The sequence below is a fragment of the Podarcis cretensis genome, assembly GCF_951804945.1.
Source record: "Podarcis cretensis genome assembly, chromosome: 1".
In the NCBI taxonomy this organism is placed as follows: domain Eukaryota; kingdom Metazoa; phylum Chordata; class Lepidosauria; order Squamata; family Lacertidae; genus Podarcis; species Podarcis cretensis.
The window spans coordinates 76925297-76943278 of NC_137170.1; the positions used below are offsets into that span (position 1 = coordinate 76925297).

The following is a 17982-nucleotide window of genomic DNA, read 5'->3' on the forward strand; positions in this document are numbered from 1 at the left end:
TTCACTTGGTGAACAATTTTCATATTTTTATGATATAGTGGGATAAAAATATTTCTTAATTGATTAATTAGCCATTGTTGGGGTACAGATATGGAGCAGTAGGCAGGACAATTGCTGGGAGCAAGGTGTTCCTGTGCCCAGCTCAGATGCTTGCCTCCTACAAAAAGTTATGCATTCAGCAGCCACATTAGGCCTTAGTTCTGGAAAAGCCCGGAGAATGTGAAGAGAAACAGGAGCAGGGAGAGGAGGAAAGATAAGGAAAGGTTTATCAAAGAGCCTTGGTGCCACTGCGGCTTGCTAATGTGGAGATTTTTTAAAAAACGAACCCCGTTTGAGAGTTCACATTCGCTAAATTGCTGCAAGTGACTTTAGTTTGGGTCTGTGACAAATTGAGGTATAGGGAAAAAATGCATACTTGTGGCCACTGCCCAGGCAGTCAGGAAAACTCAATGTAAATATTTTCATAGCAAGTCTGAACAGCTTTGTGCGGCCTGCGAGATGAGAATCAGTTTGTCCTTGAGCTCTCCTATAGAACTGGGAGAGAGGCATGAGAGGTGGAGAATTAGGATTTCAAGGCATATATTTCTCACCCCCTCAGACATTTCCTTCCTCTTTCCACAACCTCTACTACATCAAACTTTGCCTGCCATGCCCATCCCTAGCCCAACATCCATTTTGGAATTCTGGAATAAAGCTCCTGGTACCTCGTCCAACTTGTGATGAAGCAACATGTTACGTTTAATTTCTGACAGGCCCTTTCTTCCTTATGAAATGTTAAAAATCCTCACAAGAGAGATGTTGACTTTGAAGAACAGGTGGTGGGAGGAAAGACGCTATAAAGAAGGACTCTTGAAAGAGTGTGATATAGTCAACTTATACAGTGGTACCCCAGATTACATACGCTTCAGGTTACATACGCTTCAGGTTACAGACTCCGCTAACCCAGAAATAGTGCTTCAGGTTAAGAACTTTGCTTCAGGATGAGAACAGAAATTGTGCTCTGGCGGCGCGGCAGAAGCAGGAGGCCCCATTAGCTAAAGTGGTGCTTCAGGTTAAGAACAGTTTCAGGTTAAGTACGGACCTCCAGAACGAATGAAGTACTTAACCCGAGGTACCACTGTATAAGACAAACAGCGTTGAACTGAAAATAATCTCTATCCACTATGGTTTAAAGTTTTTATTACAGTACTCATTGCCTCGCTGATGGTTTTTCCTACCTGTCCTGTTAATATTTGGAGAGGGTATTCAAATTTCCAAAATATTCAATTTTCATATCACATATAAAAAAACACATTTCATTTCTTTGCTTCACAGTCAAGTAATCATCACCTCAATATTCTCTCTTTGTAGGCTTCTCCTCATTCTTTCCCTCACCATCTTTCATCAAGATCAGGGGCGGCTAACATGTGGCAGGAGTTTTTGGACTACAATTGCCATCAGCCCCAGCCAGCGTGAGACCAATGGCTGGGAATTAAGAGACTGTACTTATTAGGGTCTGTACAAAAGCTCAAATAAGCAACATCAGTCAGGGTTGGGGCCATTTGGTGTGGTGCATGAATTCACTCTCCTTGCTTTGCCATCTGCACAACACTTAATTTATCTAGAAATATATTGTTTTCATTTAAATGAAATGTTAAGTGTCCCTTGTAAGATTTTCTATCTTATGCAGGCATAAAGTTCTGTAATATTTGGATCCCCTAAATCAGAGTTGGCCAATATGGACCCATCAGATGCTGTGAACTTTAACTGGTCAATGGTCAGGGATGGTCAGAGTTCCTTCCTGTTTGCTTCCCCTTTTCATTTTACTATGCTTTTGAAAGTGTTTGAAAGTGTTTTGTGTTTTCCTCTCTTTATTTGTATTTTCAGAACAGTTGGAAGGGGTAGCATTTTAGTTGATAAAAAAATAAACAGATGTTTATAGTGTTTTTTCTGGTTGCATGGTTTTTAGAGAGAAGAAGCTTTCTTTTCAGAAGTTTGAAAGATAATTGGTATGCTTCTGCCATCTATGTTATGTGTATGTGATACATGAAAGTCAGAAAAGAATTGCTATCACTTGCTTTCCAGAACAGGGACAGTACAGATCTTTTGCACTCAAAAAATGAACATAATAATCCTCTTTATAGTCATTTCTGAGTAACCCTATCAAAACCAATAGACTTTCTTCTATGCAGAATTGGGATTTTTAACGTGAGGTCATCAAAGTGAAAATTGAAGCAGTGGCCTTTATTCTGGATAAATTAATCCAGAGCATTTCTGTCTCTGGCAGTGCTCATCATCAGGTCAGGCTCCGCCCACTGCCAACATGCACCCCCAGACCAATGACCCCCTGAGGAAATGTGGCCACCAGCAGAAAAAATGCTTGTCTAACCCTGTTTTAGAGTGCACACTTTTGAGGCATGGGTTCTGTTCAGCTCTGTGTTCTGTGCAGCACAGAGCATGCTTTTACTAATTATATGATAAATGGTAATGGTAGCAATATCATGTATATGATGTACTGAACATGTTCAGAAAGAGATCTCATGAAGAGTTTGCAAAGCAAATTAGGCTCACAGCTTGATCTTTATCATGCTGGAGTGAGGAAACCCTTCTGTTTACTTGGAGGGCCACATCGTCCTTGAACCTCAAAAGTCATTCTGTTGATTTAGTTTCGAAAGATCATCCTGTAGATGAGACACTCCTTTGGACCCCATTTTTTTTCAAAGTTAGGTAAGATTAAGGTGGCATAAGGTTAGCAGGGAGTTGCTGTAACTTTAGTGAGGACAGTGTCCCCCAGGAGCTTCCAAACTTTCATTCAGCCCAAGCATTACCACTGCTATTGGGGCAAAAGTACAGGAGCAGCATAGAATCATAAAGTTGGAAGAGATCCTGAGGATCATCTAGTCCAAACTTCTGCAACACTCAGCTTAATCACGTTGCTGACAGCTAGATGCAGCCACTACCTTGGCACAGCAAATAACACAAGGTAAATTCTTAAGCAGCTGCTGCAAGCCTCCTTAATGACCTAATCCAGGGGTCGGCAAGGTTTACCTCACCTGGGCCGATTCACTCCAGCGGAGATCCCTCCATGGGCCGGATCGCACCTGTGGTTGCGATTTCCGGTGTCGGCATCTGCGCAGACGCGATTTTTGGCATCTCAGCATTCGCAGACACAATTTCTGGCACTGCGGGAGCGAGTCCCTGCACTGCACTGGTTTAGCACAGCGTGCGGGGACGTGCCGAGTGGGCGGCTCGGTTCGGGGGTGGCTCGTGGGATGGTTAAACAACCTACCCCATCCTAATCCATCCTTGTTAATTCCTTGTGGGTGATTGAGGTGTGGGACAGGGCAGACTGCCTACTCTTTCCATGTGTCTTTCCTAAAATATTCCAAGGAAGGAGTAGAATACCTTGTTACTGAATAATTCCATGAATGTGCTCTGAAAAAGTAGGAGGGGGGGTAAGGAATCCATCCGTTTTTAAGAATGATTTTATTCATATGCCCTGAAAAAGTAGAGGGAAGATCCACCCCCTTTTACCAAGTTTCAGCCATTGTAGCTAAACAGCAAAGAACTTGAAAAGTGCTAAAGGTTATCTAATCCACATTAAGTGATCTTGTCAACAAGACCTCAAGAGTACAATGCAGGAGATAGGAAACAGTTTTCTTTCTTTCTTTGGGAAAACAGGAATCACTTGATGGCAGATATAACAGCACAGCCACAAACTGTGCTTTCTGAAATTAAGATTCCCCTTTGGAAGTGAGTCAGAAATTAGGCCTATGGAGAGTTTGCCAACAAGCTATAATTTTTCTCCAGAGATCCAGAGCAGCCACCACATGCACTGTCTTTAATGAAAACTCCCGTCTGCAGGACAAGACCTGCCTTTCTCTCTTCCTCTCATCATCCCATGTATGAAAACGGGAAAGAACATATTTTCCACACAGTCTGGAGCAGGCTTCCTCAACTACGGCCCTCCAGATGTTTTGAGATTACAGTTCCCATCATCCCTGACTACTGGTCCTGCTAGCTAGGGATCATGGGAGTTGTAGGCCAAAAACATCTGGAGAGCCGAGGTTGAGGAAGCCTGGTCAGGAGTGTTATAAAATGAATCACACATATGGGTGTTTAGAAACAGACCAGAAAAACATACTGGAAGCTTGTGGATCACAGAAAATTCCTGTGATATTAGCATTTATACACACGGATTGTTGTATCTAGATACTGACACAAACCACAAATGAACAAACATGCAGGTTGTTGGAACAAAGATCATGGCAGCTTCACTCTTTCCCCAGTCCGCCTGCTACTACACTAACTGGGGCTAAGCCATGGTTTGGCTTAGCATCATGTCTGAGCCTGGCCTCAGGGTTTGTCTCACTTCAAATGAACTGTGAGTCTAGGTTCAGAAATACTGCTAAGCCAAACAATGGCTTAACCCAGGTGAGCAGGGGGGCTGAGGGAAGAGTGAGAGTAAGAGTCACAGCTGTTGCTGCACCCAGTTTTGACTCTGGTTCCATCCACCACTGGCATGCAGCCCATGGAAAGTTGTCCATGGGGAAATTTGACCCTTGGGCTGAGAACAGTTTTGGACCCCTGCCCTAAGAGATGTTTTCCCCCGTGGCGGGACCAAAGTGATGGAATCTGGTGCCAGTGACCATATGTTGTGAAAGTGGACAGTATATGTTAGTATGCTAATTTTCTCAGAACAATTTTTCTTCCTTCCTTCCTTCCATTCATTCTTACATGAAGTGAACCAAAATGAAAGTGAGAAGCTGGATAAGGAAATTATTGTTGTTATTTGTAGGGAGGGACTCTTGTTTCTTGCTTTCTGATCAATAAAACCATAAGCTACCAACAACAATAACAAAGTGTTTCATTGGGAAACTGGAATCTGTCCCATCATTTCTCTGGATGTGCAGTGATCAACTGCTGACAGATTCTGCCCTCCTCCCCGCCCCCACCTTATTTTACTGTTAAATGCCACCCCAATCTCTGAGCAGTGCAAGATTCTAGGAGTTACTGGTGCTTACCCAGGTTTTAGTTTCCCTGGAATGAGGGGCAGCAGAGACTGCAGTGTCTTTAGGATATATGGCTTATTTACACACATATATATAACCTGAGCCTAAGTTGGACAGGCTCACATTATTAACACCCCAAGAAGGTCTTGCTTCTTCCCTAGCCACAGCCTTGGATTCCAGCAGGAATCAGGCATGGCTTTGTCTCTCAGCTGTCCAGCCTGCAGCCTGCTTCTAACTTCTAGCTCACACCACTCTGGTCTTTGTCCTCCTAACTACCAGAAAGTTGAAGGATGGGGGCCCACTCACTTCCTCCCTAGCACAGAGCCACATCCTTTGTTACCTTAACGGCTCATACTTAGGGGGTAAGTAGAAGCTGACCTAGCTGTTCCAGTAACTGAATCCTTCATGAGATTTTAACCCTTGCTGGATCTGAGGCATCTAATCATAAGCTTGCATTTTTATTAAAGCTTATATGTTTAATCAGGGCTTGTATTTTAAGAATGAGTTTAAAAATGTTCTGTTTCATGCCAGGCAGAAGACCAGTTGCCTAAAAACCTTGGCAAGATATTTTTACTCCTAGACAAGGGGCCCCCCTGATTTATAGCAGAAAACAATTCTCAAAGTCGTAAAAAGGGAATTACAGGCTGACAGCCAAGGTTACACTGACCCTACAAATTAAGGGTGGATAAATAGTAAAATGAGCCATATCTTCTTCCTAAGGTTAAGAAGGTCAAGAGCAGTGAAAAAGCATCTAGCTGGTAGAAAGAGAACATTTTCTGGGAAGACTTTTTCTAAAGCTGTTTCTTTCTTAAACTAAGATCCTTTTAAGATTTCTTTTCCTTTTAAAATGTTGTTTATGTATTAAATATATTAGTTTAAATATAATTATGCAAAGGATTTAAGAAATGCTAGATTCTTATTTCATATAGTTGTAAGAGTTGTAACTATCCTGAAATTAAGTCAGGCACCAGCCAAGCCCCTTGCCAGACAGAAGACGCCAATCGAGCGCTCCTGATATATGGTTGTCAGGCCTTTTGTTTAGAAACCTTCAAATGAAGGAGATCTCTCAATGTTGATGTGAACTCAATCTTTGACATATGCATAAGATAAAAATTCAAGATTAATTATCTGTTTTGGAAGGCAATAGGGCAAGGAGGGCAAGAGGTGAGCTGGTAATTAAGATTCCTTGTTGAGACACATGTAAGATATATTACTACTTATTTGTCATTTATAGATAGAAGAATATATAGCTTTTTATTTTCCATAAAAGGCAAGAGGAAATGGGTGTATCTTTTGTGATTGGTTCTAGCAAACAGCCAATAGGAATTTCAACCAGGCTGATTGGACAGAGGCAGCCACAGGAGGAGCAAGGGGGCTGGATTAAGGAAATATAAGTGCTGGCCAGAATGGCAAGAGGCCAGGCCAGAGCTTGGTAACCATATACCACTGTGCCTCATATTTATTTGTCTGACAAATAAATTACTATTTTAATTTCTCTATTGCTGCGTTGAATATTTCATTCCAGCTAAGCGTTAACCACAAGCAGGGTGCTACAGATCCAGGAATTAGAAGGGACTCTGGCTTATAGCCTACCCACCCCAACCCACAACAATCCTTTAGCTCCTTAATGCACTTTAATGCTTGTTGCGGTTTAGATCTGCACAGTTCCTCAACATGCGAGCTCTAACACAGTGAAGCATGGGACTGAATTTCAGGCTTGCAAACAGCCCCACACCCTGAATGCAGGACATCACATGTGATATCTACCCTTGGCCCACCCTTCCTTTGAAAGACTGTGCATGCAGGAGATACATGCACCATTGCACATGACTTCTGTGATACTGAGGGGTGCAAATCCAAGGCAAACTTGCAACCTGTTCCTGTGTCTGCTTGCACAAATGGGCATAAACACAGATACACAATGAACCAGATTTATGTTTTAAAGATGCAAGAACTAAGGTGCACCGCTGGGCTATCCTCATGTAACTGCCTTGGTTCTGAAGTGTGTGTGTGTGTGTGTGTGTGTGTGTGTGTGTGTGTGTAGGGGACAGTGACAGCAGAATAAAATACAACTTTATGTAAAATGTGTGCAAATACTTCAGAAATAAGGCAGCTGCTCCTCATGAATCCCTACTGAAGTGCCTAAAGCATTTTGCCTTCATTCATCCAAAGAATAGTAAAAAAGGATTAGCAGCAACTGCAAATCCGCAGCACTCTCTGTTTATTGTGCAAGAAATGCACATTTTGTTTCTCATTTTGCTGTGTCCTCACGTCTCCCCTCAAGGTTGTACTTCTATTACAAAGATAACATATTTTCAAGATCTCAACGCTGGGAAAATGCAGCCCTCTCTCCAGATAGTGCAATTGTCGCTATTATGGGTTCAGCTGTGTGGAGTGCGGTTGTGCAATTTGCACCGGCCATCTCTTGAATATTATTTGTGATGCAATTAATGAGGAGTGATAGCACCACAGCCTTGCCATAGATCTCTGCATGCTCAGTCTTCACAATCTGACACGATGATGAAATGCCCGTTGTGCTGATTAGGTGCAATTAAGGCCTCTTGGCCCTGATGTGGCTACTTTTAAAATGAGAAATGATGGCATGGTGAAGGCAGGTTCTTGTCACTGCCTAATGCAGTCAGTAGACAACAAAACAGATTTGACTTTTAGTTTGTTTACTGATACTTTCCTTTTAGTAGCTGGGGGCAGCTTTTTCCTGTGTGGGAAGAGGGGACCAGGTGGGGGACGGGACTTTTGCTCCTTATGACTCTCCCCCCCCCTCTTTCAAATCTCCAGAGAGCCCCCACCAGCCCTACCCGTTGTAAGAAAGACAACTCCAACTACTGAAGCCCAGGATTAAGATGCTCAAGGAACTGCCTTGCACATCTGGTGTGCATTAAGATGGATACATTGACAAAGAAAATATACTCCAATCTGAAGCAAGAATGGGGTTAACCCCTTCCGTTCGGGGCTGAGAATGGCATGTCAGAGGGAACAATCCTAGCCTTATGGTGAAGGCAATGAGCTGGGAATGGGGAAGCCTCCCCTCAGCTTCTAGCTGTTCCCCCCAACACTGAATTGATTTTGCTGAATGTATCAAACCTCGGTCTCAAAACTTCTAGTTATCTGAACTCGCTGTCAGTGGCTTCACGCATTGCAGAGATTCCCCCACCGCCGCCTCCATCTGGGTGAGATGGCAACTCTTCATTTTATTACGTTTAAATCCTACCCTTCTTCTAAGGAGTTCAGTGTGATTTATATGGTTCTCTCCTGTTTTTATCCTTACAACAGCGATGGAGAACCAGTGGCTTTCCCAGTGCTGTTGGACTGCACTTCCTATAACCCCTGGTGACTGGCCGCGCTGGGAGGGGCTGACAGGATTAGGTATCCCATCGCTGCCTTACAACAACCCTGTCAGGTAGGCTAGGCCAAGAAATGGTGCCTGGCCCCAAGGTCATGCAGTGAGCTTCACAGATAAGTGTGGCTTTGAATTTAGATCTTCGTGGCCTAACACTCTAACCAATACAACAAGGTAGTTTCAGGAGGCTAATTTGTGCTACTATTTTAGAAGCTCGCAAGGCCACCATAACTCGACTTTCCCTTTAATTTTGATGCCATTATTCATTTTAGTAATTTCTCTGGCATGTGATGAGATTGCTGCTGGTTCCACTCAAAGCAGCCTTGGAATGTTTTCCAGGAATTTACCAGCACGTACAGAGAAAATCATTCACCTATTATGCCTTTTTTTAAAAAGTGCACATCTTAAAATCTAAAGTCATACATAATGGTATATAAAAAAAATTACATGCATCTACATCCGGGATGCTCCTCAGTAAGCTGGGATTGACTGTGGCTCCCTGTTGAGAGCAGAAGATAGCAGCCCCAGGTTTGCGGCAGCATAATGTGTAAAGCAGTCCTAAGAATTGGGTGTGGATGTGCATATGGAAAGCCCCTTCTCAGGTCTGTGTAAATCCATTGCAAATCATTAACCCTCTACCTAGCAACAACCATGCAGTGTCACTGACAATCAAATATACTCAGTGTACATCTTCGAGTACATTGGAAAGTACTGCATGAACATTACAAATAACAACATGGAAGGATGTCGCCTGCCACATAAGGGTGCATTTAGAAAGCTCTTTCATCATGCCGAAAATTGTCAGAAGTTGTCAGTTAATGTTGACCACACTGGGATGGGGGAGGGATATGTGAATCAGAGCCCAGCTGTAGCTTTCTATAAGCTAGATACTCAGCCCGCCGCCCCCCCCCCCAGCAAAATGAATCTGTGTTCATTTCAGAATTCACAATACTAAACAGTTATCTTCTTCAGAATTTAGAATGTGGCCAACATTGCCCCTTGTCTATCTCTGGATGTGCCATATTTGTACCTTAAATACTATGGGCAGTGTGCAGAAAGGTTCAGCCATATACATGCCAGAGGATGGCAATATTCCACACATTTTGTAACAAGCAAATAGGCCTTGGTATGGTTCCCATAGGGGTGTTAAAACAGTATGAAACCCACTATGTTTTAATATCAAGCTAGACAAGGAGCCTTCATATTCTATGGACTTAATGTTCTCTTGGCATTCTATGAGCAGCTCTCTAGGGCTGCCATACGTCCAGATTTTCCTGGACATATCCAGAATACTGCAGTCAGCAGCAGTGTCCAGGTGGAAATCAGGATTAAATGTCCAGGAAAATCTGGACATATGGCAGCCCACGGCAGCAGTGCCATTTTTGCCTCTTTCCCATAAAAATAGTTCAAAACTGGCATAGCTCAACAACTTTTCTGTCCAGATTTTCACTGTTTGAAATATGGCAACCCTATCTAAACTGTCTCCAGAAAATAAAACATTTTAGCAGTCTTGTGAAGAGGTAGAAAATGGCAAAGCAGAGCCTGCCCCCTTGAGGGCAAGCAAGAAAATACGTATGATTTCTGACTGCTTAAAATGTACATGTCCCTCAGGCAGAATAAATGGTTTTCCCCCATGTGTGAAACAGAACAGTCTCAAAGATTTATAGCCATGGCACAGATTTCTCTAAATATACATATTTTGGCATAACCATAGTTGTGCACATGGCCATTTGATGTATGTTGAGAAGCAAAACATGAAATCAGACTGGGGTGCAAGAGCTAGCAAAATCCTATGCATAATTGAGAAGTTTGTTCCACTGAGTGCAATGGAGCTTTCTCTCAGGGAAGAGTGTTTAAAATCACATTCATAATATGACTGCATATGGCTGATCTCCTGTGCTGTTTATTAACTTTTCTAAAGCCAACACACTAGATTTTTAAAAAAGTAAATAAGTAGTTGCTATGACTGTCTAGTTTAATCAAAGCAGGAACAATCTGTTCCAGAAAAGAGTTCTGTTCTACAGTGTGCATGTTCATGATCTGCACTCCCTTGTGCTACTGCAATAAAACACTAAGCCATGAGTGGAGAACATTTGGCCTCCAGATGTTGCTGAACAACTCCCATCAGCCCTGACCATTGGCCATGCTGGCTAGGGATGATGGAAGTTGGAGTCCGGCTACATTTTGAGCGCCAAAAATTCCCCACCCTTGTGCTCAGTCAAACCATGGGTAAGCATGAATATGCAAATGTATGAGTACTCACAGCAAAAACTGCAACCACTTTCCTGCTATGGCTCCCCAGCGGTTAGAATTCTACTACTCAATACTAAGCAGTCATTTCCTGTTTAGAAAGTGGCTAGGATTTTACCTGAGCCATTCAGCATAGGATTGTTTCATATATGGCCACAAGTATGTGGGAGAGGTGAGGCTTACGATGCCAACAATTGTCAGAGTCCAGAAGCAGGACCTTTTCAGTGGTGACCCTGACACTGCACAACTCACTGCCCAGGGACATTAGCCAAGCCCCCTTCCTATGGCTTTCAAGTGTGCTCAGAAGACCTACTTAACTGTTTTGTCTTAATGTAGCCCAGTTTTAAAATTGTGTTTGAATTTTATTGTAGCAGTGTGATACTGTAAGCTACTTAGTGAAAATGTTTTTGCTTTGAAGAACAGGGAATAGGTACCTAATTTAGATCACTCAGACGATATGCTGAACAAAACTATTCTGCAATCACATCAAACAGGAAAGTGCTTGCAGTTGTTTTAGACAAGATCGTGGTTTGAAACAATCTCATATCCTCTTCCTGCATGCCCTGCCTCTTCTTCCTTCCACTCCCTGGTGGATGCTCCTTTTTTGAATTTAGATTGTACATCAGTGAAACCATATAAATGATAATGATAATAGTAATGAGTTCAGTGTTGATGTTCCTGTGTTCTTCTGCAGGTTTTCTTGTGATTATGCTCAATGAATTTTCCTTTTCTTTTTGCTCTCTCACTCTCCAGTGGTATCTCTCCCATTTGCCTCTAGATATGTTGGTATAACATAGGTGCCATGGTCCTTGGTATACTTGTGTCTGTCATTTCCTTGGTAAGGTATGTGTTTTCACAACACCACTTCATTTTAAAGAATTGTAGAGTTGGATGGGACACCAAGGGTCGCCTAGTTCAACCCCCTACAATGCAGAAATCTCAACTAAAGCATCCACGGCAGATGGCCATCCAACCTCGGTTTGAAAACCTCCAAGGAAGGAGAGTCCACAACCTTTCAAGAGAGTCCATTGCACTGTCGAACAGCTCTTACCATCAGAAAGTTCTTCCTGATGTTTAGTTAGAATCTCCTTTCTTGTAACTTGAATCCATTGGTTTGGGTCCTACCCTCCAGAGCAGGAGAAAACAAGTTTGCTCCATCTTTCATGTAATGGTCCTTTAGATATCTGAAGATGGCTATCATATCTCCTCTCGATCTCCTCTATTTCAATTGTTTGATTATTTCAACAAAGGTCTCATGAAAACACACTCCTTTCCTGAAGCCATGGAAGAATACTGTTCCTCCTGAACTTCAGTTGTCTTCATAACTGTCATCTGGGAAGCAATCCACCCAGTGCGTTGCTTGGACAAATACCCGTGCATGGTTCATTTTAACACTGAAGAGGTTATCTGTGTGATTTACATGCATGTTCTGCATATCTCCATGTGAAACTCTCTTGAAGATCAGCAGGGCATGCAAAATTACATGCAGCACCAGCTTATGCACGTTTACTCAAAAATCAGTCCACTGAACCTTACGTTTCTGGTAGGTTTGCTTATTAAGAAGGACAAAGAATGCCAGATTGTAGGGGACTATCAAGTCTATTGTTAAAAATGTTGTATTGTATCCTAAGTTGGTAGAATCCTGTTCCAGATTTCTTTTTGTAATGAGTATTTTTTCTTTTTAATTGTAAAAGATATTGGACATATATTGAATATCACAGTGGGTTATGCTATTATTTTATATTTTATGGTGCTTTGAGCTGTGTCCCACTTCTTCGTTGTACTGTTGTATGAGTTATGATGGCCTTTGCTAAAGCAACAACAACAAAGGTTTGGATTTGGTAGGTATCTTTCACATCAAAGTCTGAACGAATCAAGAGAAATGAATCAAAATTCACATTCTCATTAGTTGCTACTATCTCCCTGCCTTTGTTAGTCTAGTGCTGTTGCAGTTTCCAGGAAATACTTCAGGCTTAACAAAGCAACACTTATCTCAGTGTGTTTCTCAAAAGACCTGAACTACATAAGTCAGACATTTTTCAGAAGCTTGATAATGAGAATTCTTTTCTCTTTGGTTTCAGGGGAAAGCTCCAGAAGATTGATCAAAGTGATCAAAAGTTTTTGTGACTGTAACTAAATAGTTTTTACAGAGAGTGTTAGACTGATTCTCAGGAGCGCCCACATCCCCTTGTCGGGCACTTAGAAAATCACTATCATGCTAATTGTTAACCGAGACATGACTGGAATTTTGACTGCACAAAGAAAAGATTTTTTTTAAAAATGAAGCGAGAATCTAAAGCAAATAAAGAGTGGGAAACTGCATACTTTAAATGGACTGATAACCGATTTCCTTGTAAGCTGTCATCATACATTGTGTCTCACTGCAACAGTCAAGCTGTATTTCAGCTTTTCCTTTTGTTCACTCAAGTGCACGATATTTTTCACCGAATTTTCACCAGGTTTTTAGTACAGCCACGCACGCTTGAGTTATACATAGAGCTGCAACTCCTCTGCCCCACCCTCTGGAATGCAGTTCCAGGGGTCCAGAGATACCTCACTAGATATCAGCTTTCCCAGACAATCTCCTTCCAGTGCTGGATATTCTTAGCAATTGCTGTAATCTTACTTAGGACTCTCCAAGTCTCCTCTAAGGGATCTAGAGAATTCAGGACAGCTGAGGATGAACGTGGCAAAGGAAGGGATGGAGCCTGCTGGCACAGCAAAGCTTGCCTTAATCGATGACCATACATGGGCAGCCTCTGAGCTTTGTAGCGCATTGGAAACGAGAAGCCTGAGTAGGAAGGCAACCTTGAAGGTTGTGCAAGGATAGTTGATTGTGTCTGTAAGAAGCTATTTTCTAGTGATGTACCTCCCAGCTTCACAACAAGAGAGGTGCTAGCCTGCCTCGTAAGATATTGGCCTGTACTTACGTCAATACAATGTGCTTGTTCTTTTATTGTACCAGCTTTAGTGGGTGCAAGATGAAGTGGCTGGTTATAGGTTGGTACAACTGCAGGAAATGCATCTTGCCACTGGTTTCAGGAAGAACCCAGAGTGCTGAATTTAAGCTTTGAAGTCATTTGTTGCTTAGGAGTGTGTTGTCCAAAGGACTGGCTACCTTACAAATGTGTCTGAGCTTTAAGTTCCTTGTCAGACCTCCTTTTCTGGGTGACTTCAGTGAGGGTTTTTAGGGTGGTAAAAGTAAAGGTACCCCTGACCATTAGGTCCAGTCGTGGATGACTCTGGGGTTGCATGCTCATCTCACTCTATAGGTCGAGGGAGCTGGTGTTTGACCGCAGACAGCTTCCGGGTCATGTGGCCAGCATGACTAAGCCGCTTCTGGCAAACTTAGAGCAGCACACGGAAATGCCATTTACCTTCCCACCGGAGCGGTACCTATTTATCTACTTGCACTTTGACGTGCTTTTGAACTGAAAGGTGGGCAGGAGCAGGGACCGAGCAACAGGAGCTCACCCCGTTGCAGAGAGTCGAACCGCCGACCTTCTGATGGGCAAGCCCTAGGTGGTGGTGCCCTGCTTATAGAATGTCGTCCCTGGAGAAGTCTAGCTGGCACCTTCCTTGCAGTGTTTTGTGTTGGCCAAATGCATGGGGAAATGCACAGGAAAGCATGGCATAAAATTGTGTGATGCAACCATCGTATATTCCCCCAGAAAACAAATCAGATTGAATACTCCATATGTAGCCAGCATCATATAAGCTCCTGCAGCATCACCCTAAAGTTTTTAATTGGTGATCTCAAGGAACTAATGGAAAGGCAAATTCTGAGAGAAATGTGAAGGGTTCTTGGTGTTTTTTATGGTGAGATATCAACATGCAGGAATGACCCCATATAGTGCCAGGGGAGGGGGAGTTAAGGATATAACATATGAGTTTCCATAAATTATCCTTGCCTATTCCTGTAAAGCTGCCTGTGACAAAATACAAGAATGCTGAAGAGCAGTTACTTGCTTCAACAAAACTTTATAGCAACAATTCAAGGGGAAAGAGGAACTGCACTAAGCAAACCCTGTGGTTACCCTAAGAGGAAATACGCTGTTCACAGAATCAGTTTCAAGAAAGAAGAGGAGGAGGAGGTTGTAACGAAGAGCCATTTTCATCCTTGCAGATCCTTTCTTGGCATTTTATGCAGAAGGGAAGTGAGTGACTAGAAAAGAGCCTTGAGTCTTGCAATCAAGGGAGTGGCTAGATGCATGTCTGAGTCCTGCAAAGACTTCCTCAGCGATAATTCCTAAGTGGATTGCAAAAATGAGGCTCTGTGACCAATTCCCTACATCACATTTTCAAAATGCAAGGGGTGGGTGTGGATGCAGAGGCGAAATGCAACATAAGAAGCAGAAGTCAAAGGCAGTTAAAATAACTCATTCCTTGAGCTACTCACCACCTCTAAAATAGATTATGGTTGTCACTTTTCATTTTGGCAAATGTTCTCAAGCTTACATGGACCCATTCATCTTTAACAGGCCTCAACTACTATTTTGTTCACTCAAATCCATCAATTTAAAACATCAATCAAAGGGGAAGACCACATTCTACTATTTGCACTGAGGCTTATAGGAGTGTGCTTACAATTCTGTACTGATTTTTGTCCCTTATTCCAAATTTTCTAAGAGGTCTAACTTCATGCAAAGTTTTACAGCAAGGTTACAGCAGCTATGGGCACAGGGCTGTCTCCACTAACTGTCTGTCCAAAAACGTCACCTTACATGTGTTTGCAGTGAGCCATAGGTCTGTGCCTATGTCATTAGCATGTCACCAAAAGCAATCCCAAGTCAAAACTGCCAACTTAGAAGAAGTGCCAACATGGTTAAAGAATAAACTGGCTGCATGCCCACGGATCATGTGAACAGACTTCCATTGATATGCAGTGATTTTCACTTTTATGATGAAGGGAAATAAGCAATTCCCCTTAACCCTTGCAAAACATGAATCAAGCATAGCCTTTTTATCCCTCAGCGCTGTTGGCGCCAACAGCAGCATTGCTTCCAGGGCAAATTCTGGCTTGCAGTGTGGAAGGAGAGGAGCAGCTTTCATCAAGACCACAGTGCAAGGGGAAATTGTAAAATAAAAATCCCCCACTGCATGCCACAGTCTCAATCCTGATCTGCTCCCCCTACCTGTTTGTTATTTTACTTCCTCCACCACCCCGCCACAACCACATGGCTCCCTTTTTTGATGCTGAGAAGATACAACCTTTTTTATTCAGGTTAATAATGCTGAACAATACTGTTTTTTTGTAGAAGGAAGGAAGGGAGGGAGGGAGGGAAAGAAAGAAAGAAAGAAAGAAAGAAAGAAAGAAAGAAAGAAAGACGCAGCCTAGTCTCCCCAAATGTGCAGGTAATATCAGGGGCATCTCTGAAGTCCTGGAGTCTGAACTCCGTAGCTGATATGAAGCATTTAGAAGAGTGGAGATGCATGGCCACATCACTTTGACACTTGAGATGTGCTCTGACATGCACAGATTTCCATCTTCTCATCCCCATTATTATTAGAGCCAAACTAGACCTGATGGCAGCAGCTCCATCAGTGCTGGGGGGGGGGAGTACAGAACCCTTCCCCTTCCAACAACTTAATGTCTCAGCAGCTCCTCCCCCCCCCCAGCTACTTTTCCACAAGTATTTCATGCTTCCCAGTATTAAGAGTCCTGCTTGGGGCGGGGGGATGCAGCATCAAGAGGGAACAGATTTTTGGGGTGGGTCCTGCCATGCAGTGGGGTGAAGTGGCCTGCTTTTGGGGGGGCAGGCATTTGGTGCCTGAATGGCACAACAACAAAACCTGAATGGCACAACAAAGCCTTGGCAGCAGAGGGTGATTTCCATTGGGGCTATACTTAAGGCAACAAAATCCCTTGAGTTGCCACTATAGATTATGCTGAGGTAAGCCATGGATGAGGGGAGGGTTCTACACTCCTCGCCCACTTGTCCCATTTTGCTCCTTAAGCTAGACTTCGCACCTTTTCACATGGCTGAGGCAGGTCAAGATTTAATATCTACTCTCATCACATCAATCTTAGCCCTAATACTCAGCATTTATATAGCACCTTAAGTGCGTTCAAAGCACTTAATCATCCTACCACACCCAAGCACGTTCATATGGCGAAGCCATAGTTCAAGAAGAGCATCCCAGCTCACACTTCTCACCACTTCTATGCTAAAATCATTGTTTTTACAAGAACAGCAATGACTCAGAAACTCATCCGTGTGAAGCATGAACAAGTTCCCCCAAAGTAGTCAGCAAACCTGGTCTCCAGATCTCCCACCGACTGATCTCTTTTTAGATAAGCACCTCCCCTTTCCTATCTTCCTTTTTTCACTTTGCTAACCTTGAAACTGTCACAAGACATGAGGAGAACGAGAAGCCGAAATGTGTCCTGTTGAAGCCGAGACATGCATCAAGGCCCTTCCTTACCTTTGTGTCTCGCCTTCAGCCCCTTCTTCTACCTCAATCTCGCACTCGACGTCCCTCAGACATTCCGCATCAGCCATTTTCTTTGCAAAGCGAAGAGTGCAATTGAGTCAACTGGCTCTGTAGATGGTTTTGTAAGAACACCGAGCAAGCAGTTGAGCTCTCCCCACTCTTCCTGTATTGACTCTAAAGCCAGCAGCACCGGATATCATGTAAGGCTGAAGGTGCGAGTTTGTTTTTCACTCAGAAAGAGCAGCAACAAAAAAAAAAGAGGAACAAATTTCCCCACCCACCCTAAGATGCAGGCCGCAAAGGGGAAGAAAGAATGATAGCAGTTTGAAGAAGAGTCTTTGTCCTTAAATCAAGCTGAACCTCACAAATGTTGCATCAGCAGCCTCTGTCCCTACATGTATGGATAACTCGTATTCTCTCTCTCTCTCTCTCTTAGTCTTATCTATGTTTTGTCTATGTTAGGATCCTTAGAGCAAATAGCAGGGCTGGGAGATTGGGCAGTTGCAACACTGCTTCAGCAAGTATCTACAAGCAGCATATTTGAAGGGATGGAATGAGGGCCAAAGTCCACCGCCTGGCAAATATGGAGCCAAAGGAACACCCCAGAAGGAAGAGCGGAGAGAGCGCCTAAGTCAGTTGGAGGGTTGTTTGTAAAATGCCTCATAGCAGTCTAGCAGCCGCCATGACACCCCAAAAGTTATTGACTTGTTTCATGCATTTCTCCATGTCACTCCTCCATCATATTTAATTCCCACAACAACCCTGTGAGGTAGGTTAGGCTAAGTGGCAATGACTGGCCCAAGTCAGATGGCCAAGTGGGGATTGAACCCTGGTCTCCTGGGTCCTAGTCCAACACTCTAACCACTATGCCACACATACTCTATTGCTAACTACCTTAGTAATTGTGTTGTTCTGTATTGCCTTCCAAACATGGCCTTAATACAAAAA

At 43.1% G+C, this 17982-nt stretch overlaps 1 protein-coding gene across 1 annotated transcript in view; it reads right to left on the reverse strand.

The window, feature by feature from the left end:
- LSP1 (lymphocyte specific protein 1) overlaps positions 1–17249 on the reverse strand; it is a 78173-nt gene extending 60924 nt beyond the window's left edge. Inside the window, exon 1 of the mRNA XM_079987422.1 lies at positions 17026–17249. Within this exon, the coding sequence (XP_079843548.1) occupies positions 17026–17102 (77 nt within the window). The 5' untranslated portion in view covers positions 17103–17249. The remainder of the gene's footprint in view (positions 1–17025) is intronic.
- Between the last annotated feature and the right edge of the window lie 733 nt (positions 17250–17982).